This window comes from Gopherus evgoodei, chromosome 9 (genome assembly GCF_007399415.2).
Source record: "Gopherus evgoodei ecotype Sinaloan lineage chromosome 9, rGopEvg1_v1.p, whole genome shotgun sequence".
In the NCBI taxonomy this organism is placed as follows: Eukaryota; Metazoa; Chordata; order Testudines; family Testudinidae; genus Gopherus; species Gopherus evgoodei.
The window spans coordinates 9,771,807-9,795,754 of record NC_044330.1 but is presented as its reverse complement, the minus strand read 5'-3'; the positions used below and the strand labels follow the sequence as shown (position 1 = coordinate 9,795,754).

Here is a 23,948-nt window from a genome sequence, read left to right as displayed (position 1 = left end):
ATAGACAATAACTCTATGGAAACATTTCTGAGGTTGACTGGTGGCTGATTCTGAAGAGCCTTAGGTTACTGTAGCGGAACAATCAACAAAAGCACTGCTTTTAAGCTAAGGCAGCCTGAGTCCACCCTCAGATATGTAGACCCCAGATATGTAGAAAACTGAAAATAACTGATAAGAAAAAAATTACAACAAAATTAAATCAAGAATGGTTTGGAAATGAAATTAACACTGTGAATATAAAATACACAACCACTTACCCACAGAAGGTATCTTTAAGCTGGCCTCAACTGTACTGACGTAATAGACTCTATCTTTCTGCAAAATAACAAATTAATATCATTAGCTGCCATTGCGCCTTAATGTTTGTGAAATATAATACACAGTATACTGCGGGGCAGGGAAGACAAACCCAGCAAAATGGACTCATGGAGGATATGAGAAGAAATAGTTATTGTCTCGCTAAACAAAGCAAGTGTTTTGTGAAAGAAACTTAAATTCCATTGCCCTGTGGAGCTTCAAAATTATTATTAATTTTCCAGATGCTTTACAAGAGCAAAAAGTCACAGGGCCAGGTTATCATCTGGTGTAATTTCAGTTCTATTGATTTCAATGGAGCTGTGCTGATTTATAGTGATAGAGAGTCTAGCTAACAGTCCCGGCCCTGAAGAGTTTATGATTCAAATTTGACATGACCCATGAGAGTCATTAAAAATAAACCGAGGGTGAATGAGGAAAAATGGGCAAAGGTAGCAGTGACGAGATCACACAATTATTCAGGATTGGAACATATAAAAAAAAATCCTGCCATCAGATCCTGAGAATCAACTCCCTCAACCAGCCCACAGGGACTTTATTTTAACATTCTGGTGCCAGAGTCTGGCGCACGCACTCTGCCATATACACTGCAGCTAGTGCTCAGTTCAGTATACGTGGATCTTGTGGGTGCGATTTGCAGGTGTTGTACGTGAGTATAAGCCATATATATGCAGTGTTGTTGTAATCGTGTTGGATATTAGAGATACAAGATAGACGAGGTAATATCTTTTATTGGACCAACTGGTAAGAAAGACAAGCTTTAGAACTTACACAGGCCTGAAGAAGACCTGTGTAAGCACCAAAGCTTGTCTCTCTCACCAACAGAAGTTGGCCCAGTAAAAGATATTACCTAACTCACATTGTGTCTGAACATTTCCATGTCATTTGTGGTAACTGCATGTAGGGGAGGGTTCCACAAGTTTTGGTATTACGCAAGTTAATAATCACAAGATGACACCTTTTATTCTTCTACTCTGTGTTCTACTTTTATACTTGGAGGGAGACTTTCCACACTGCTCTCTTTAGTTGAATTTATGTAAGACTTGCACAGAGCTGAATGGTGGCTTTAAATCAGTCTCACAGCACTGAGATTCAAGGTGCTTGGGACAGGAAGATGTCTGCAACAATTTGTGCATTTCCACTGTGAGTTTCCAGTTTGGATTTTGCTTACCTTCCATTCGTTGTAACAACAATTTGAGGTGAAAGCACATCGCAAAACAAGAGAGGAAACTGTAACAGGAATGGTCCTTTCTGTAACTTCTGTAATTGCACACACCTCCCACAAGGCCAGTTTGATTTCACAGGCTTGCAGCTTTGTGGAGTGGAAAATACCTGAGATTGTGCCAGCTGACTGTGGTATTTTCAGCTGACCATCCTGCGTGGGTATTTCACTAAAGCCTGGTGGAGTGCAATTGTCTGATTGCTCTGCCCTGGGACCCTCATGGAAATGAGAGCTGTATCTTATGAGGCTATTCCCAAGGAGCAATATTTTAAATGAAAGAAACGCAAGTTTCAGGTTTAGAATTTTGCCCTCCTCTTGCAGCCATGTTGCAAGGCTGAATTACCAATGGCTTCAGCCATAGGCACCAACTCCATGGGTGCTTCAGCCCTGGAGCACTCACGGGGAAAAATTAGTGGGTGCTCTGCACCCACCGGCAGCCAAGCTCCCCTCACCCTCCAGCCCACATCCTCCCCCTCCCCTGAGTGGCGGCATCCCTGCTCCTCCACCTACCTCCCAGCATTTCCCACCTGGATGTCGCCAAATGGCTGTTTGGCAGCGTTAGCACACTCCGGGAGTTGGGGAAGGAGTGGGAACATGGTGCACTCAGGGGAAGAGGCGGGGCCGGGGTGGGGATTTAGGGAAGGAGTTGGAATAGGGGCAAGGAGGGGGTGGAGTTGGGGCAGGGACTTTGAGGAAGGAGTTGGAATTGGGGCCGGGCAGGGAGCTGAGGAGGGGTTGAGCACTCACAGGAAAGAGGGGAAGTCGGCGCCTATGGCTTCAGCTACAGTTCTATGTATGGAAGGACTGGAGGGTTAGACTGCTGGATAATTGCCAGCTGGCAACTATTCTCCTCTTGTACTTCTCCTTCTCGAACTAAGGAGAATTTTAAGCCTCAAAGGTTTCAACAACAATAATAGAAAATGTGTGAAACTCCATAGTCAGAAAAAGAGGAAAGAAGTTCTAATAATTATTCCTGGCACTTTCTATAGATTTCAAGCCCTTTACAAATGTCTTTTGCACCTCATCACACCTTTGTGGGGGAAATATTAGAAAGCCTATTTTACAGATGGTTAAACCAAGAGGGCTAATGATTTGCACAAGATCACACAGCAATCCTAGGAATGTTGACATCTAGTATCCCACTCTAACCACTATACTCCAGTGAGAAGCAGTTGTCAGTGATATTCCTGACAAACAAGTGTCCATATCACAAAAAAGCTGCCATCTCCATTAGCAACCTTGCATTCTGTCCAGACATAGGACCAATTCTACTCTGAGGAATAAAACGTGTGTTTTTACTGAATATATGGTGGGTACATTACAGGCCTTCCTGTTTTCAAACCTTGTGCAAGGACACCTGCCTGTGGGTTCATAGAAGCAGCTACTCATTTATCTGTCATCACATTTCAGCACTGCAGACATGTGACTTGAGGGTCTGATTCTGCTCTCGGCTACACTGATGCAAATCAGGAGTGACTGGAGCTATACAAGTGTAAAACCAGTTTGCCTGTGACCAGAATCAGTCCTTGAGAGTCTGAAGGTTGACCATACCAGACTGAAACTGTAACAAACGGAGTTCTGAACAGCTCATATTTCAAAGCCCTGACACTCTGGTGAGAGCTTATCTTTAAGTGAAGGATAGATTGTGCAATGCTGTGCCATTAATCTCATTGTTCTGGGGGTGAGCGCAAGCACAGCTCCCAAGTTTCATATCAGTATCCTTAGTGCTGCTGCTCCAGCTGATGCTTATAGGTACTTGAATCACAGGACTTGGTCTAAGGATCCTTGCAGGGTAGGAATGCAGCTCTCTGAGTGCAAGGAGAACACATCCAAAACAAACACTTAAAATATTAACTGATCCTTTGTTTTGAAACATTTCCTCTGTATATTTTCCTTCGCCTCACATTTATTCCTCTTTCCTCTGCAGTTTTAGAAATCTGTCTCCAGTCAACCAAGGGAGATGGGTTTCAGGATGGTAGCCATGTTTTTCACCAGAATCTAATATTGTCACATTGCCCAAATATTAACAACTTTGGGCAGTATAAACTGGCACTGCTTGCTCCAATGTCTCCAACGGACCTATGCCAATTTACACCAGTTGAGGATCTGGCCCTTTGTCCAAAGGTGAATTGTGAATGTTGGATGATTAACCACTTGCATATTCCCTAACACAGTTGTTGTTAACAGGGGTCTAGAATGATTTCCCTGACTAGTGTGGAGGACAGCGGTATTCTGTCCTGGAAGACTGATGGAACCAAAATCAAGGTTTTGGTTTGACCCATTAAAAAGATACAGTTCAGCTATAAAGTTCAGACCCAAACCCAAATGTTTCCAAAGTTCACGTGTGTTCAGATTTGGGCCCCTCTTCATGTAACAATCTTGTGGCTTTGTGAGATTAAATCACAAAGGCAGTTGATGATGTTACAGTTTTATTACAGTCTTTGTTCCATTTTAAAGTCCTTTTGTCGACTGTCTTGTCTATTGCATTCATAGTACAAACTTCTCTTTATAGCACTGCTGGAGTCACTGTACAAAAGACGGTTACTCACCTTTGTAACTGTTGTTCTTCGAGATGTGTTGCTCATATCCATTCCAGTTAGGTGTACGCGCCGCGCGTGCACATTCGTCGGAAAACTTTTACCCTAGCCACTCAGTGGGCCGGCAGGTCGCCCCCTAGAGTGGCGCCACCATGGCGCTCCATATATACTCCTGCCGGCCCACCCGCTCCTCAGTTCCTTCTTGCCGGCTACTCCGACAGTGGGGAAGGAGGGCGGGTGCGGAATGGATATGAGCAACACATCTCGAAGAACAACAGTTACAAAGGTGAGTAACCGTCTTTTCTTCTTCGAGTGATTGCTCATATCCATTCCAGTTAGGTGAATCCCAAGCCTTACAAAGGCGGTGGGGTCGGAGTGAAATATGGCAGAATAAAACTGCCGAGCCAGAGGCTACAGCCTCCCTTGACTGCTGAACCAGGGCATACTGCGAAGCAGAGGTAAGGACCGAGGACCAATGGAGCTTCGCGACAGGTCTCGTGGGTAGAAACACGAGCCAGCAAGGCGGCAGATGAAGCCTGAGCCCTGGTAGAATGCACGGTGATGTGGCTTGGTGAAATATGAGCCAAATCAGAACAAGTGGGGATGTCCGCCATCACCCAAGATGAGATCCTCTGAGAGGAAAACAAGCAAGCCCTCCCTTTGGCCCGCTACCGGGGCAGAGCTGGGGCACCTTAGGAAATGATTCTGTCAGCACAAGATAATGCGAGCACTCCACAGATGTCCAAGGAGTGCAAAGGTTATGCCCATTGCGTTGAGCTGTGGGTAACATGAAAGGCCAAAACACCTTAGGGAGGAAAGCCGGGTGCGGTCACAACTGCACCTTGTCTTTGTGGAACCTTCGTAAGAGCTCTGATCTCAGAGACCCGTCTGGCCAAGACTAGGTTGAGGCCCCAGGGCGGGGCTGGGCGGCGCACCCGAGGGTGCAAGCGCTCCAAGCCCTTGAGGGACCTCGAACCCATAGAGCGTGGGACACTGAACGTCCATCTTAGCCTGCTGGAAGGTAGGGACGGCTGCTGAGCGTATCCTCAGCGATGATACCGCCAGATCCTGCCGCTAAAGGCCAGAGGCAGGCCAGATAGAGGGGATCGAGACCTCAGCAGGAGCAAGATCGAGCGTACTGCAGCTGTAAAGGAAACGCTTCCACCTGGCTCGGTACGTTGACCAGGTGGAAGGCTGCCTGTCACCCCAACTCAGGTACGCAGGAGCCACCGTGAGGCGAAGAGGCTGCAGGTCCGAGTGACGAAGCCTGTCATTGCCCTGAGTGATGAGGTCTGGGCTGACAGGCCGAGCAACGTGGTATGTCAGTGCTGCCTGGACCACTCTGGAGTGATCATGATGACGCACGCTCCGCCCCTGCGGAATTTGAGCAGGACGTAACGAACCAGTGGGAACAGCGGGAAGGCATAATGCAGTTGGCCGTTCCACGGTATCAGGAATGCGTCCAAGAGCGATTCCGAGGAGAGACCTTGGAAGGAGCAGGACACCTGGCATTTCCTGCACTCGCGGTGAGCGAACAGGTCTGTGTGAGGAACCATTTCCACTTCCGGAAAGCGGGACGCCTCACATGGGGCAGAGTGATGACTCGTAAGACAGGAAAGACCTGCTGAGTCAAAGAGATAAGACGTTCCGAACGCCTGGGAGAAAGGACGTCGCCAGCTCCATCGAGCGGGCCATGCAAAAGACCCGGAAATGGATGGCCTCCTGACAAAAAAAGGGGGGAGGACTATGTCCCCCCTGAATGCTTATGAAGCACCTGGCCATTGTGTTGGCTGTAAACACCGAGATACAACGGCCTCGCAGCTGCCGCTGGAACCCCTGGCACGCCAGGCGGACTACTCTGATTTTTGGGGCATTAATGAGGAATGCCAGCTCTCTAGAAGACCGAAGGCCTTAAGCTCGGAGGTGACCATGAGCACTCGAGCAGAGAGATGATGCGTCCGCCGTCAGGGGCAGTGAGGGCTGGGGCGGATGAAACCGCATCCTGTCCACACCAAGGAGGGGGTTAGCCACCACTCTAGGGAGCCTAAGGCGTTCGAGGGAACGGTGACTACCATGACCATTGGCTCCCTGTCCAAGCGGTACGCCGAGGTGGGCCAGACTTGGAGAGGACGGAGGCGGAGCTTGGCGTATTTGGTTACAAACTTGCGGGCAACCATGGACCCAGGAGACTGAGACAAGAACGAGCTGAGGTCGTTGGGAAAGCCTTCAGACCTCAGATGATTGATGCCATCGCCTAAAACCGCAGTTGCGATAAGCAGGCTCCGGCTAGGTAGGAGACCAAGATAGCCCCTAGGAAGCCCAACCTCTGCGTGGGAACCAGAGTGGATTGCTCTATAGTAATCATCAGGCCTTGATCTGTGAATAAGACCGTGACGATGCCCACGGCTGAGTGGGTTGTGTGTCAGAGTCTCCTCGGATAAGCGAATCGTCCCAATACGGAAAACGCATATCCGACATAGCTACGGTAGGCGGCGACTATGGCCGTAAACCGGGAGTATTCACCGCTGGCTATAAAGCGGAGGCATCTCCCATGCGGAGGGAAGATGGCATTGCAAAAGTACGCGTCCTTCCTATCCAGGGCGGCATAGTAGCCCCCCGGAGGCAAGGATGGAATAATGGTTCCCAGGGATACCATGCAGAACTTCAACCTTATCCCAAACCGGTTGAGTCCATGCAGGACCAGGAAGGTCTGACCTGTGGTCGAGTGGGGGACTAGGGCATAACGGGAGTAAAACCGCTAGCCCCTTTTGTCCGCTGAAGGGGGACAGGGCTGGAGCAATTTTAAGGTGGTACCTATGCTCCATCGTGCGCAGGACCCAGCGACCTAAAAGTAACTGGGGCCATGCCAGGAGAAAGCGGGATCAGGATCCCGTCCTGCGACTGGTACACCGCCCTCCGGTGAACCTTGGAAGGTCCGTCTTTGGTCCCAGTGGTAATTGCGAGGGACCTCGACTTTGGCTTTTTAGGGGGCCTGACGTTTGTCTGCGACCACCTTGGCCTTGCCATTTTCCAGAGTTCTGCCTCTGGCTAGGCACAGAGTATGGCGGCTGGGGCCATAAAGGCCTGCGTTTGGTCGCAGGCGTATACATGCTGAGACGCATTAGGACCCTATTGACCAGCAGGCTTCGCAGTCTGGGGCTGTCTCTGCCGCGAAGATGCCTTTACCAACAAAGGGTAAATCCTTTCCCCCGTCCTCCAAGACGGCAGCGAACTCTAGGTGGGAGGTTCGAGGGAGAAACTCCTCCACCCAGGTGCTATAAGTATCGCAGCTAAGCAAGGCTTGTTGCTTCGCACCCCAGAGGTGCAGGGCCCCTGCAGAGTACACCTTGCATTCGCCAAGGCTCTTTCCGCTTCGGGGCTGGCGCCCGCTGGCCATGATATCAGGATCGTGGTCCTGAGCATAAAATCCGCGCATATGGGGTGACACGGATGCGTGTCCGGACGGCCATGGAGGTACTAAAAGAGGGCACGGGCCGAGTCCCTGACTCACTCGGACCTTGCCCAACTCGGCACCGGGGACCGGCATCGGGAGGCGTATCAGTACCTGGAACGAGATCCAGACCCGCAACCAGAACGGTGTCGGGAGGTCGACCGAGATCTCGAGGCTCGGAGAAGAGCTACAGGAGTCAAGGTACCTGCCCCGGTGCCAGATGTCGGAACGGTGCCGATAGCGGGTCGGCGAACGGGATACCGACCGGTGCAGTGAGTGTGACCCGTACCGAGGAAAACAGTACCGGGACTGCCAGTGGTGTCCGGTGTGCCGACAGGACTTGGCGCGTCTGCGGGACCGTGATCATAGACGGTGCCGCTCTGCTGTACTGACAGGGGACAGTCCCTTGAAGAGACTGTATTACCCGTACCGGCGGTGCCCGGGTCAGGCAGCACTGACTCCGTCATGGCACTGAGAGCCCTCGCCGTTGGTAACATCTCCGGCGCGCAGGGAACAGCAGGCTCAACCACAGTGCGTACTGGGGAGCTGTCAGGCACCGGATTCGACGGCCCTCGTGGGGCCGGGATCCATGGTACCGAGGTCATCAGAGCTTCGGTAGGTGCCGGTGCCGGGAGAACCGAGTTAGATAAGCCGTCTGGCTGGGGTGCCGTCAGCACTGAAGCAGCGGGAGTAATACGCTCAACCACGGCGCGTGCCGGGGAGCCGTCGGACACCGGATTCTACGAGCTGTCTAGCTGTGGTGCAGCTGACACAGAAGCAGCAGGAGCAGTAAGCTCTACCACGGCGCGAGCCGGGGAGCTGCCAGGCACCGGATTCCCTGGTCCTGGGGGACTGGAATCGACGGAGCCGAAGTCATCGGTGCCTCTGCAGGCCGGATAACGCAACTGAGGCGAGCTCTCTGGCTGCGATGCAGGTGGCACGGAAGTAGCGGGAGCAGGGGGCTCAACCACGGCGCGTGCCGGGGAGCCGCCAGGCACCAGCAGGAATCGTAGACTCTCTCGACCTCGGAAGAAGGGAACGGTGCCGAGTCGACATCGGTGCCGGCGACGGTCGGTGCCGGAAGGCCTTGGTGGTACCGGCGGGGTCCGGTGCCGAGGAGGCGCTTCTGCCCGCCGCTTGAACATCGCTCCGTGCCCAAGGTGGAGGGGCAAGTGAAAGTCCCGCACCTTTTTGTTCTCGGCTTAAAAGCCTTGCAAATGGGGCACTTATCTGTCAAGTGTGATTCTTCAAACAGGAGTCATGTAGATCTCTCTTCGGCCGCGGCTTCTGGTAAGCCGGGCCCCTTTTGAAAATCTGGTGAGCCATGCATGGCTCCGGCACTGGGCTCATGGAAGGGCTACTTCCTGAACCCCGCTAACTAAACTAACCATGTTAGCAAAGGAAAAACGTATAACCATACAAATATATATATATAAAAGTGTTATAACTGCATAATTATATACGAGAAAACGAGTAGCTAGGGAAGTGGAGGTCAGCTAAGCCGCGCTCCACTGTTCCAACGACCGACACGGGCGGTAAGAAGGAACTGAGGAGCGGGTGGGCCGGCAGGAGTATATATGGAGCGCCATGGTGGCGCCACTCTAGGGGGCGACCTGCCGGCCCACTGAGTGGCTAGGGTAAAAGTTTTCCGACGAATGTGCACGCGCGGCGCGTACACCTAACTGGAATGGATATGAGCAATCACTCGAAGAAGAATCCCTGTTAGCCATCATTGAATCTCTTCCCTCTGCACACCAAAAATCTAGGCACGAGTGCCCCATATAAACCAGAGTCCCTTGTCTCTTTAATTTAGGGCCCAGTGCCAAGTTCCTGACATGCACAGAGATGTATTTATTCAGAATAACATGGTCACTGACATGCCATACTGTATTCTACATAGATGTTTGGAATACAGATGGCCCCAAACTAAACCCTGGACCCAAACATCTCTGAAGTTTGGTGGTGGAGGAAATCTGAATTTGCAAATGTCTCCTCTCGTTATAATGGGCCAAACCAAAAATTCAGGTATAAACAGCCACATATTTTGAGCTGTGTGCAATCCACATCCAGGTTTTGAGTGACACCCTGTTGTAATATCAATATTTCGCCCTTCTCTAGTGTCTTCAACTAGAGGATCTGAGAGCACTTTACTGACATTAATTTATTGAGCATCAGAACACCCTGTGAAGTCTTTGCAGATGGAGAAAATGAGGGACAGAGAGATGAAATGACTTGCCCATGATCATGCAACGAGTCATTGAGCGAGCTGGGAATAGAACCCAGGAAATGAATCCCTATTCCCCAGCTCAGACGTCTGCCTTGCTGTAAAAAATAAGTGCGCAACAATTACTTTTGCAAAGGTAAAGCTTATAAAGCCACCGTTAAAAGTTAAGTTCAGATCTGATTGCAGATTTCCACAGCTTCCAGATATTTGTGTGATACTGGGATGAATATTGAAGTATCCCTTCTTCTGCTGTGGAGACAAAAAAAAAATTTCCTGTGTAGCTCAGTTAGAGACAAAACAAAAAAAGAAACCCTCAGACACTTAAGAGCTTTCTGAAATTGAATTGATGGGTCTGGATCAATAGCTTTGTGGCTGACTACATGCAAGAGACTGTAGGCTGCATGACCCAGTCTGATTTTGTGCTTCCAGGGACTTAGCACTGCAGATTGCACTGTTTGTCTCTATCATTTCTGCAGACCTGGACTTTAGTTTGACTTGGGCCCTTCAAGGCTGAGAACACTTCAATCTAACCCTCTGTGGGCCTTTCTCACATAATAAAACAATGCATCACAATCTGGTGAGGAGAAACCCCAGAGCAGACCAGGTCTGCAGGTTAGAAACAAGGTCCTTTAGTGGCGTGAGGCGCTATGCTTAGCTCTGGACCATAGTGAGTATCAGATACTTTCATCAGCACTTAGCAGTCATCACATTTAAACAACATTTAGAATCAAAATGAAAATATCTAGATTTACTATTGTTAGGATTAAAAACACAAAACAAGAAACCATTTGCTTTGGAAAGGATATAAATTCCAATACTTCATGGTATAATCCTAGCCTCTAAGTAATGGAAGTTAGGACAACCTTTTCCCTATGGCAGGTTATTCTGTAACCAACTAGAATGGGGTTTCTTGCATGTTCTTCTGAGGCGTATAGCTGCTGCCTGGAACATTGGTCTGATCCTCCTGGCAGTTCCTATGATTCTAAAATATCAAAGAGCCCAAATCAAAGACTTCCATCTTTGAAAAACTGATTTATAATTTCCCAACCCTCCTATGACTCTCCAGTTTAAGCATCTTTTTAAAGCAACTCAGATTGTAACTCACTTAACAGTTCTGGGGAAAAGGTACACTTCTTACACTGATGTCTAAGTTTGCGAAATGTGGTAATTGATGGGAATTGCTTTGAAGGAGGCAGGATAAACTCAAATTAATGAAGAAAGATTGGTACAAGCATCAGATCATGTATCTCTTTAATGCTAATGAATATTGCATCTCACCGTCTTAGAGTTTTGAACAATCAGCTCCAATCCCATTGATGCTTTAATGCAGATCACACTTCCATTGGAAACATTGTAGGCTCCAGTAGTGGGTGATGATGGATCAGGTGCGAGGGTGGGCCCCACGGTGGCTGTCGTAGCAGGTCTGGTTGTTTGATTCCTTGGAGGAATGGTTGTCATGTTGGTTCTGGCTGTAGTTTTTGCTGCTGTATGTGTTGTTTGTTTAGTTGTCTGTGCGATGGTCTTTACGGCTGTCTTCTTGGTTGTTGCTGTAGTTGTTACTGCAAGGGTTGTAGTTTGATTGGTTGGTGATGTAGGCTTTGCAGTTGTCTTCTTAGCTGCAGCTGTAGTTGCTACCCTTGAATGGGTTGTTTGGTTGGTTGGCAGTGTGGTTTTCTCGGTTCTCTGGATGGTTGTCTTGTTAGATGTTTGTGCTGTAGTTGTTACTCTTACATGGGTTGTAGTTTCATTGGTCGGCAGTGGGGGCTTTGCAGTTGTTTTTTTACCTGCTACTGTAGTTGTTAATATTAGATGGGTCGTCTTGCTAGTCAGCTGGGTGCTGTTTTCTCTTGCTTGCGTTGTCATGTTAGGGGCCAATGCTGTTGTTACCGGAAGACGGTTTGTTGTTTGAGTGGCAGGGAGCACAGATGTTCTTTGGCTTAATGAGGTGGTTATAATATTACTTGTTCTGCTGGAGAAAAGCGTGGTGACTGCATGGCTGGAAGAAGTTATCTGATATGGGGAAACTGACTGAACAGAAGTAGTTCTCTGTAGGAACGAAGTAGATTGTGGGGTTGATTTGAGCTCTATCTCATAATTCCCCGCATCGGCATGGCAGGATAAAAATGCTGCAAAGGAGTAAACAGGTCATTAGACCAGTAACCTTCATTGCTTATAACCTGTTGATATTTACAGTATCCCTCTGGTTTTGTAATAAAGAGTCTGGTATATTTTGATTCCTCCTGTCACTCCATTTATAATGCAAGAAACAGAGCTGACATTCTGTAGAACAACGCCTGTTAAAGAAACTTTTTATAACAATACTCGAGTCTGTTATATTGTTGCTAACTGGAGAGTTATGCAGCTTGGCACATTGGGACGTTTCATTTGAAGTGTGGCGCAATGGGGAGCAAAGAAACACCATTAAAATAGTCACAGGACATACTTTCAGCACCACGGGTCTGCTTGGTGCTGAAGATCTGGGATTTTGATCCTCATTGGAGCCTTTTTCTATTAGGAAGGCAATGAGTTTAGCTGAATCAGTAACACATGGGGAAAAAAGAAAATAATAAAGGTATTTTTCAGGTAAGTCAAGTCTTTTTATCAAGGAAGAAGGCAGGAATCTGTAGAAGGTACCGATTTTCATGGTGCTCAATCATCTCATAACATTTTTAAAGCTGCGGATATTTGTGTAGCCCTGTTAGCGTGGAGAGGGTGAGGGAAGGTGCATTTGCTCCATTGCACCAGTGGGAAGGTAGTGGTGACTGGAAGGCCCAGATTTAGTTGGTGCTGTGATAAATAAAGTGGTGGTGTATCTCCACCGCTGCCACCAAGCCAAGGTCAGAGAGAAGCTGTAACATTGGGAATTTAATACAAGCCTGGAGTAGCCAGTATTAATTTTTAAAATCCTTGCGAGTCCTCAGGTCCTGCACTCATGGTGCCAGCTCCCTTTGATGGACAACCAGCCAGCCAATTAACTGTATAATCCCACTTCTGCCACCATATCAAGGCTGAATCCCCACTCTGGCACCTCGAGTGCAGGAAGTGGGGACTCGCAAGGATTTTAAAAATTAAAACTGGCCATTCTGGGCTTGTATTAAACTCCCAAGGTTACAGCTTCTCTCTGACCTTGGCTTGGTAAATGCTGCCACCACCCAAATGCAACAAAACCCCTTTGAACCCAGGAAGGAGCACTTGGGAATTCCTCCTTGTGGGGTACCCTCAAGCCTTTTCACCCCCCTTGGGGGAAGAGCTGAGAAAGAAAACAAACTTTATTTATCACAGGTGCGCTTGGTTGTTGCTGTTGCTGGCTGCTCTGGGGGAAGGATCCCGAGGGTGCAGGACTTCCATGGTCCTCCCTCTACAAGCTGCCTCTGTCTGGAAGGTGAATGGGGAGGCCACTGAGGCTAGTGCCCCAGGCAGCTACCTCTTGTCTAGCTTCAACACAGAAATAACCTTCCCTCTGACTGCACAGCCCCCTAGTTGTCACCTACCACCCCACACTAGGATCCATATGGGGTATAATCAAACAACTACAACCCACATCGATGGGGACCCATCCTGAAAAAAATCCTTCCTGAACCTCCTTTTCTGGCCTCCAAACAACCCCCCAACCTCTCCAAGCTCATCCTCAGAAGTAAGCTCCCCACAGAAAAGGACCCATCAACTCAAAGTGGCACCAGACCCTGCCAGAACACCAGATGCAAAACCTGCAGCTGTATCTCCACTGCTACAGTGATCAACACCCACCCACAGCACACCTTTCAAGATCCATGGATATTATACGTACCTAGCACAACATGCAGTGTACCTCATCCAGTGCACTCAATGTCCCAATAACAACTTTGTGGGTGAAACCAGACAATCACTACATGCTCAGATGAACTCAGGCAGGAAAATGACACAAGACAAAAACACTCTATCACTGGTGGGTGAACACTTTTCACAAAGTGATCACTCTATAGCTGACCTATCAGTCCTCATCCTCAAAGGAAACCTGCACGACACTTTCAAATGACTAGCTTGGGAGCATAAATTCATCACTCCGCTAGACACTAAGAATCATGGACTGAATAGAGACACTGGATTGACTTAGTACAACAATCTGTAACCCACTTACAGTACTCTCCCAGCTGATTTCTCCAGGCCGTTCCTTATTTTCCTCCCTACGACTGGAGGAGTGTTAATGGGCCACCTTGAATGGTCCCTTGAAATGTGTGTTACCTCCTTATGCTAACCAAGCTATAGTTAGCAGTGCTGTAAGTAGCATAACTCCTTATGCTAGACCTTGTATTTAGCAGTGACACTTTGAGTTAGACCACGTATACTCTAGAGAGCGTACAGCGGCTCAGCTGTACCGCTGCAGCTGCACTGCTGTAAGATCACTTGTGTAGCCGCTCTATGCTGACAGGAGAGAGTTCTCCTGTTGACATAATAAAGCCACCTCCATGAGCGGCAGTAGCTCTGTCAGTGGGACAAGGGATCCTGCCGACATAGTGTTGTGCCCTCTTCCACTTATACTGGCATAATTTATGTCACTCGGGGGTGGAATAGTCACCCCCTGGAGAGAGAGACATTTTGCCGACATAAGTGGTAGCATAGGCTCCAACTTGTTAGTTTAGTTAATTAGTTAGTTAGAACCCACTGGCAGCCAAGCTCCCACCCCCCCACATCCCCCACCGAGTGTTCTGCACCTCCCCTCCTCCGCCGACCTTAAAGTGCTTCCTGCCCGGCCGCCACCCAACAGCTGTTTGACCGCTCCGGTAGGTGGGGGAGGTGCGGGAACTTGGTGTGCTCGGGGGAGGAGGTGTGGCCTGGGCCGGGATTTGGGGAAGGAGTCAGAATAGGGGCAGAGTTAGGGCAGGGACTTTCAGGAAGAGTTTGGATTCGGGGCAGGGCAGGAGTGGTAGGGGTGGAGTCAGGGTGGGGCTGGGGGCAGAGAGGGGTAGAGTACACACCGGCGGGAGCAGAAATCAGTGCCTATGAGTGGTAGTGTAGACATGGCTTTAGTTTCCCAGACCTGAACCGGAAGAAGAGCTCTCTGTAGCTTGAAAGCTTGTCTCTCTCACCACCAGAAGTTGGTGCAATAAAAGCTATTACCTCACGCTCACCATTGTCTCACCATATCATAGGCATCCTACAGTGTACACTGGGAAGAAGGATTTTATTATCCCTAGATGGGGCAGGATGTGGTGGTAAGTATCCTTTTGATTAAGCTGGCCAAAGACCACAGAAAAGGTTAATTTCATCAGTGTAGCACTCCACTTCTGATCAGGGCTTACTTTAGGAGGAGTATGGCAGGATCAGATGAGACACTTTAATGGTCAGCCATGTAGCAGCCAGCATTGGGGTCCAGCAGACAGACTACAGAAGCTTTCCCTGGCAGACTGCCTCTCTATTCCCAACCCCTCGCCATCCTCCCCCCCCCCCCCGATTTTTTTTAAACTGCTTAACAGACTCGGGCTGGGCAGGATCAGCACAACTCCATTGCGTAAGTGAAATGGCTGTGAGAGACAAAGTCCCAAGGAATGAGTGCAAAGCATGTGTCTACACTGGACAGCCTACGCTCAAAAAGGGAAGTGGTGCGCTGGGCGTTCCCAAAGGGATAGTCCCAAGGAAGGATCAGGCCTCTAAAGTAGCTCTCCTTAAAGAGAAACAATCTTCAAAGTCTAATGTTATGTTGCTTTTCGGTAAATATCTAAAAAGATTCAAGGGGATGAGATTTCAGACTTTGCAATGTTTACAGAAAGTTTATATTGTGCCTCTTGCAGAACCTATGAGGTGGCTACAATCTCACCACTTGCACACCCACTCCAGGCATACACAAAAAAAGCTCTTCAGCTCCTAAATCTACACAAGCAATTTAAAAAAGAACATTCTGAAGTATAAAAGGGTTGTTAGTATAACTCTGTGTGAGTGTAGGGGTGGGGGAAGGGGACAGGCACTGTAAAAACACAGCCACGTTAAGAGAAGTCATAAGTGTCCTACCCAATTATATATTCTTTGAAGTGCAACAAATCCAGGAAGTAGGTAAAGTGGTTTCCCTTCTTGTTTAGCTGAAATAGCAGAACAGATATCGCTTCCCCATTAATGGGTGAACAGGTACCCTTAGATCCAAAATGATTCATGTTCCAGGCAAAGCATGTGGTCTATGAGAGAAGATCTTCACGAAGTTAGCTGAAAAGTTTATTTTAACTTAGTCCATCTGGAGGGGGGCTATATAAGAATCTGCACCCAAATTATACAGAGGCTGGGATTTGAGATTCAGATTCTAGGTTAAATCAGGCCTAGAGGGAGGTTCAGATTAATTGGTGCTGGAATCTCATAAACTGTTCTTTTGTTTGTTTGTCCAAAATGGCAGAACATCTGATCTTGCAAAATGTCCACCGTCATAAGTCATATCCAAATTGGATCCAGAAAATAAGACCTTTTTGATTTTGGATCCAGTCTTGAACCAAAACCATTGGAGTGGATCCAGATATATGGGTCTGATTCTGACCCCACCGCTACCCCTCATAAAAATTGTTCACAGAATGGAGGGTTGTGAATTACATGCCCCAGATCAGCCTTGCCTCTAATCTTGACCTGTTTTCATTTCAGTGTTGAAAGGACTATATTTCATGTTAGCTCTAGCTATTACTATAACCTGAAAATACAATTGAATGCAATAGAAAGGTCACATCTAGTTAGCATGACTGACATCTCAGAAAATAAATATTTGTTATCAGTAGAGATCTAATTATGCCAACATGCTTTTATATCATATTTGAACTTATCTTCCCAGTTCAGACTCTCCTGGACTTTAGTTTAGTTGCTCTGGCAGAAGTTGTATTATTCCCTTGCTTATGGTCATATTCACCAGGGCCCATAGAGAGCAAATGCAGTTGCTTTGTTCTATCTACTGTGAGGGGGAAAGGCCAGATGACTATACAAAAGTAGTGAGAAACAGGTATCTTAGCCCCAGGCTAAACAAATCCCTGTTACCAGGGTAACCAAATGGCAGTTGCTCCAGGTTAACCAAGACACCTGGGGCAATTAAGATCCTTCTAGAAAGCAGTGGAGATAACGAGGTTGATTGGGACACTTGAAGCCAATCAAGGGCTGGCTGGAAGTAGTTAAAAGCCTCCCAGTTAGTCAGTTAAAGGTGCATGTCAAGAGCTGTAGGAGGAAGTTGTGCTGCTGGAGAAACTGGGCAGGACAAACCCCATCAGGAACAAGGAAGGATGCCCTGAGGTAAGGGTGAAGTAGATGTTGAAGAAGCAGGAGCTGCTGTGGGGAAGTGGCCTAGGGAATTGTCCTTGTCCTTGTCCTGTTTCAAAAAGTCAGCTACCAATAGCTGCTACTATCAGGTCCTTGGGCTGCAGCCTGGAATAGAGGGTGGGCCTGCACTCCCCCACATCTACCCAATTAATCACAGAAATAGTGAGACAACTGAGACTGTGCGAGGGAGGGTTGCTTTTTTCCACCACCCTTACTGGTTTATGATGAAAATGGGTCAGTAGGCTGTGTCCCTTGCCTCTAGAGCAGGGGTCTCAAACATGTGGAGTTATTTGCTGTAGCCTGCCAAGGTCTCTGCCCGTCCCCTGTGTTATTTCTTGTGGCTGGGAAGCTACCCTCCCCCACCATCTCCCCTGCCCCCCTCAGAAAGCTGTGTCCCTGCTCCTCTGCCTACCTCCAGGTGATTCCTGATGCCAAACAGCTGTTTTGCTGCACTTAGCACTTTCCAGGAGGGAGGGGGGAGCAGCGGGGAGCTGCACGCTCAGGGGAAGAGGCGGACAAGAGGTGGGGTAGGGGCGGGGATGTGAGGAAGGGGTTGGAATAGGGGCAGGGAGGTGGCAGAGTTGGGGTGTGGACTTTGGGGAAGGGGTTGGAATGGGGGCAGGTAAGGGGCAGGGGTGGGGCCTCATGGAAGGGATGGAGTGGGGGTGGAGGCAGAGCAGGAGGCTTTTGTATCTTTATATGAAAAGGTGGTCAGTGATGCGGCCCTCGGGCCAATGTACTACTCCTCATGTGGCGTGCGTGGTGATTTGAGTTTGAGATCCCTGCCCCAGAGAGAGAAGGGCTACGTGGAGGGTCACCGTGAGCCTCTAAGGCTAGCGTAATCTGCCTGGGAGTGTGGGACCCACTGAGACAAGGTCGGAGCATTGTCACACTACCCAGAGTTGTGGTTTGATGCATTAGCCCAACAAAAATAGAAAAGAGGAAGATGTAAGTTAACTTGTTTTCTTGAAGGCTGTGAAACAGCCTTAAATTTAAATTAATTTAGATAGAGAAGACACGACAAGAGTTCAGTACTGCTCAGATTTTGGTACACAGAACAATTTCAATATCCATTTTGATAATGTTTTCAATTTAAAATTCAGAGGGAAAAATTAAGAGGCAGGAAATTTTTCACCAAAAAGGAAACATTTTCAAAACATATTTTTCATTAAAATGTCATTTTTGATGGAAAAATGTTTCCTTTGAAAAATTTCAACCAGCTCCTCTAATTAGGCTAGAAAAGCAAAAACGAAGCCATCACTTGATGAGTCTCCACATGGCCTGTCCTGGTCACTAGCAAACCCCCAGATCTCTCTGCCAGACTAACGTCCATAGCCAGTCCACAGTGAGGTGGGGGAGTGGGTTGTGCCTCTGAGTCAGTGTTGCCACTCTAACATCATTCAGGTGGCTTGCTCCATCTTCTGAAAAGACTTGGACGAGCAAGCTTCATCCCAGAGAACATGTCCCATTGCTTGCTGGGGGAGCTTGGCTCCAAGTGGGTGCAGAGCACCCACTAAATTTTCCCTGTGGGTGCTCCAGCCCCGGACACCCATGGAGTCAGCACCTATGCACAGCTCCAGCTTAGAACAAGCACCCATCTTATGGGCCTCGGTAGCCCCAATCCTTCCAACCCTTCTCTAAGGATTGGGGCCTCCATGAACCAGGGGTCCTGTGTGTTGGCTGGATCAGGAAGAAGGCCCTGAGCCTGAATAAAATCAGCCTGTGTACATCTAAAACTCCTTGTCTGTTGGTCCCTGAAGAATCCAGTTCGAATTACCCTTTCTTCAAGGGGCGGGGGGGGGGGCAGGGTTGTGGCTTCAATGGGCTGATAATGGAGGAAATACATTACCCTCCCCCTTTCACTACAGGAGTTGCATATAATGACACAGACACAGCTGCATTTTTAATACAATGTACCCCAAAGGTAATAACCCTAATTCAATCAGGTGTAACTTAAACTGCTGCATATTGAATTATCTTATTTCTATAAGACTTATTCAGGATATTGTCAGTCTGTCACAGCCCCCATCTCATTTTTGTGTCCGAATGACTCAAAGCTGGAAAGGAGCAGCAGGGAGTTTATACAGACTCTCAGCACCCCAGCAGTTCATTTTTTGAGAACTTTTAACTTTTTTAAAGCCTCTTTCCGTCTTGGCTGATGTAGGAGTCATTTTGTGAATGTTGCAGACCCTGAACTGCATTTCCCCCCCCCCCCCACTGCAGCTCTTTTATCTTTAATAGAGCTCAAGAGTTCTGAAATCGAAGGAATGGGGCAGTTTTCAAAGTTCCCTTTTACTAATCCTGGTTTGAAATCTCCATTTTCACGCATTGATGGCAGAGAAGATGGCCACTGATTCAGGCTGCGATTGTCACTGCCATCAAAGGAATTTAGACAACACCCAATTTTCATGAATGTCAGTGGAGATTGTGCATCTGAAGCCCTTAAGTGGCTCTGAAAATCTCAACCTTTGTTCCTGTAAGTAAGACAATATCCCATGGTTTTTAGAGTGATCTGAGCCCTTCTACTCTCTTCTCCCCCCTACCTGTTCCCCCTCATTCCCCTTCCTTTCCCTTACTTTAAGATATCTCCTCCTAAGTAAACTATCCCCACCTCACCCCCCCAAAAGTGTGGAACTAACATGTTTCCTGCCATCGCATTCTTCTCTCAGCTTGTGTGTTCTACTCCTTCCCCCACCCTGTGTCTGGCTGGTCTATTTTGATTGTAAGATCTTTGGAGCAGGGACTGTTTGCTACTCTGTTTATATAGTGCCTAGCATGATGAGGCCCTGATCTTGCTTTACCCTTAGGCACTACCATAGTAAACTGGATTAATAACAGCTATAGGGTGAGGCAATAAAGAAATCTGCCAATATATTTTTCTCTCATCCAAATCTCTTTGTCCAGCTTTACGCTCAGAGACACTAACTGCTCAGGGGCCACTCAGGGCAGGGCTGGCGCTTCCATTTAGGCGACCTAGGCGGTCTCCTAGGGCACCAGGATTTGGGAGGGCGGCAGACTGCTCCGGTGGACTTCCCACAGGCATGCCTGCGGAGGGTCCGCTGGTCCCACGGCTCCGGTGAAGCATCCACAGGAATGCCTGTGGCAGGTCCACCGGAGCCGTGGGACCAGCGGACTGTCCGCAGGAATGCCTGCGGGAGGTTCACTGGAGCCGCGGGACCGGTGAGCCTGCCCTGCACCTAGGGTGCCAAAAACCCTGGCACTGCTCCTGACTCAGGGTTTTCCCTTTTGATGCTGAACCCAATACATGGCTGCTTTTAATTGATGGACTTGGTAATAGGGACAAAAAGAAGGCCTGATCCAGCATTTATTGCAGTCAATGGAACTATTCCCATTGGTTCCAGCTGGCTTTGGATCAAAGCCTTCAGGAAGTGGGCAGGGCCAGCTCCAGGCACCAGCCCAGCAAGCAGGTGCTTGGGGCGGCCAACGGAGAGGGGTGGCAAGTCCGAGAGGGAGTGAAGGACCAGCTGCTGAATTGCCACCGAAGACTGAAGCAGTGGTGGTAGAGCTGATTGCAATCGCAGCATTTTTTATTTTTATTTTTATTTCATTTTATTGTTGTTTTTGCTGCTGGGTGGGGGGCAAAAACCCTGGAGCCAGCCCTGGAAGTGGGACTCCACCTAATTTAGTAGTTGTATAAAGGGCCAGATCCCATGGGAGCTTTTCAGGCCCCCAAACACTGGATCAGGCCCCCAGCCTTTGACTCCAGGCTTCCCTTCCCCCAACCACGCACACATGTTTTACTCTGCAGACTTTTCAAAAACTCATACAGAATTTCTAAAAGGGAAACTCTGAACTAGGAAAAAATCCTAGGGAGCAGCTTCCCTCTGATTAAAGGCAGCACAACATTATCTGCTCAGTTCATTTCCCCAGTCTCATTCCACTCTCCTTTACAACGATGTACATTCAGAGCAACTCTTGTGAGCGCCAGCGGAGCTACTCCTGAGATACCCAGGAGACCAGAAAGCAGAATTTGCTCAGGTTTATCCCTGACGTTGCTGTTCGTACAATCGATCTGCCGTTTCTCCTGCTCAGCATATTGCTGTGGTCAATGCTGCTCAGGGAAAGATTTTTGACACTATTCTTATAAGCTTCCTGCACATTAGGTGCTAATAATCAGTGCAGAATGACACGGCAGAGCCACCCAGCCATTATTCAAAGGCTAGATAGTTTCATCTCTTTCAACTGATATTTTCTAGTTAATGCGAGTATTCAGAGATGTCTTAATATTTTGGGCTAGACCCTCAGCTGGTGTAAATCAGTGTAGCTCCACTCTTCAATGGAGTGATGCTGATGTCATGAATGTCAATGGAGATTGACTTTTATTTACACTTTTGTTTAGATTAATCCCTTGTAACTGGTCTTCCCCTCGCTCCTGTCCTGGTACCATATAGATGAATGTCTCTCCATTAACTGTACATTAGCCAGTTTAGGTGCCCAGCAAGGTCTTTGTCTAACTCTTAATATTTTCTGTGAGCTCTGTAGATATGCATGGGGATCTCTTTTACTCAAACTGCCTGCTTCTTATTCATGCATTTACCTTACCTACCATAAGCTCAGGGTTACTTTCAACACAGAATGCAAGGAAAAATATCTAAAGCAAAAACTCAGAACAGGGCTTAAGTTATAATCATATTTACTAGCACATTTCTGAGCAATGGGAACATATTAACTGCATTGCTATTTATAGGAGCAAATTTGTTCTCCAGGTGCTAATCTGTTATTAAAAGTAATTTTTTTAATGCAAAGAAACACAAAACTTGCAATGACCAGAGGTAGCATTTGATGCTATAAAGCACTAAGAAGGCTATAACTCACCACAGGCGACGTTTAGCAGGACCACCTCCAGAGCACGCCTGCCCATGGCGGAGGCAGGATCGAGACTAGCTGCAGTTGTGAAGTAAGGTGCTGCTCTTCCTCTTTGCAGAGCTGAAAGGTAAGGAACAAATGCCTGCCCAAAGGCAGATACCACCAAGTCACATGAACAGAGAGACTAGGGTGGAGCAGGGGGGAGTTAGTGTTAAGCCACCACAGAGGAAAAGGTTGATGATGGCTGGCAAGTGAAAACAAGAATAAGGACTGGTGTTCTAAGCAAGGTGTTTCATTCCCTCCCGGCAGACCATCAAGTGGGTAGCAAGAGTTTATACAGAGTGGCTTAATGTTGTCCCTAGGTTTCTAGCTTCTAGTTATGGCTGTCTGATGCCTGTCTTGGAAGGCTGCAGTTTTAATGATTGAAAATACTGAGCATTAAACGGGGACCAGCGAGAGAAAGTTACTTTGCCCCCATGTGCTTAAAAAAAATTGGGGGTGTAAATTCCTTATTTAAATTTAGGGCTAGGAGAGGTAGAGGTTTGCACATTTACAGTGCACTGAGCAGGGCAGGTGCAAGAAGCCAGGTCCATCCACCTCCACCCAGACAGAGCCCAGCGAGAATGAGTGTGGCGGGGGAGAGCAAAGCCTAAGGGCTGGCTAGCTGAGAAGCCAGAAGGAAGGGAATGGCCTGAGTGGAGGGAACAATGCTGACAGTCCCATCTAATCAATGGCTTAGATGGGACTAGAACCCGGGAATCTTTGGCTTCTTCTAGTCCTTTGCTCTAAGCAGTTGACAACACTACCTCATTCATCGCACACGCTTTAATGAAGTGCTCATCATAAATTACACTGCACCAAGAAATGCTCCTGCCAAATTAGTAGCTGCAGGATTCAGGGCCTGGTTCGCCTCTGAGTTACGCTGGTGTAACTCCATGGCTACTTCTGATTTATACCAGCATAACTCTGATTCTCATACGGAGAATCAGGTCTTTCCTATACAATAGGAGAATTTAACCATCCACATTTGCATAAGATGATAGGATGATTTCACCGTCGATGTACTTATAAACCGCTACTGCACTCTAGCAACACGAACTCCACCCTCAGTTCTGTTCAGGGCCTCTGGAATAGTATCTGGACTGTGCTTTCCATATCAATCTTTGCCATGAAGGGCTTTAAAACTAAGCTAGTGTATTTCCAACGCCTACTTTATGGTTAACAAGAGAGCTGCTACTCTCTAGTGGACAATGGGCTGTATTTCAGAGAGCACAGTCACTGAAGGAGGTTAGCATTTCTTGATTGGTTTGATTTTTAAACAGGCTGCTTTTGCTCTCTCTCCCTTATGCACCTTATTTTTAATTATTTGCATTCAGATTTATAAACAACCCACCATGTAGTCTCTGGGCACATGATCAAAAATTTCAAACAACGTAGCGTCACATCACTTGCTGGCAAATACCAACCCGGGAAAACTCACCACAAAATTAAAGCTCAGTTTGTTTTTTACAGCTGACTCCCTCACCTCACGCTGCACCTCAGATAATCCTCTGAGGAGAGAGATGAGCTCTACCTCGACTCTGAGGCTCTGTGGAATCAAAATGGAGGCAAGTCCTAGATCAGAGGGACCTTCACTGGAAAGTCTGTCTCCACACCTGCAACATCCATGTGTAGGGTCTGATGGCAGAGGTGCCTCAGCTGAGCTCAACTGTCAGGTTGGAGCACAGGGTGAAAGTCTCAGAGGTAGACAGGGCCCCAAAGTGCACAGGTTTTATCAGTCTAACACTGTGAATCCCACCCATGTGTAGATATGGAGCCAGGGCAATTTTTGGAGAACAAGGGTAAACGTGCTCCATACACGGCTATCACTGAACTCGTCCTTCTTACCCAGAGCAGTGCAAAGCCTTCTGGGAAGTGGGGAATAGGGAGGGGAAGCCACAAAACAGCCGCCTAAACCTCACACCTGCAAGGAAAAGGACAAGGAGGAAAATGGCTGAACAGAGGGAGAAATAGAAGAGAAAAATAGCCAGAAAATAGAGTGTGAGGAATATGGTGTTGCCTGTGATAATTCATGACTCGCATATGTTGGTCTGGGTTTTGCTGTATGTATATTTT

General features: G+C 48.0%; 1 protein-coding gene across 4 annotated transcripts in view; it reads right to left on the bottom strand.

The window, feature by feature from the left end:
- LAMP3 (lysosomal associated membrane protein 3) overlaps nt 1-22,163 on the bottom strand; it is a 34,594-nt gene extending 12,431 nt beyond the window's left edge. The window contains exons 1-4 of one of the 4 annotated variants that reach the window (XM_030576088.1): nt 21,843-22,163; nt 11,028-11,875; nt 9,876-9,995; nt 258-315 (exon numbers count right to left, since the gene is read on the bottom strand). In XM_030576088.1, coding sequence (XP_030431948.1) covers nt 258-315; nt 9,876-9,995; nt 11,028-11,875; nt 21,843-21,888 — 1,072 coding nt within the window. In that variant the 5' untranslated portion in view covers nt 21,889-22,163. Of the gene's footprint in view, nt 1-257; nt 316-9,875; nt 9,999-11,027; nt 11,876-21,842 lie in introns of all 4 variants that reach the window. The other 3 variants (XM_030576089.1, XM_030576087.1, XM_030576086.1) reach the window with 3 other exon arrangements.
- Between the last annotated feature and the right edge of the window lie 1,785 nt (nt 22,164-23,948).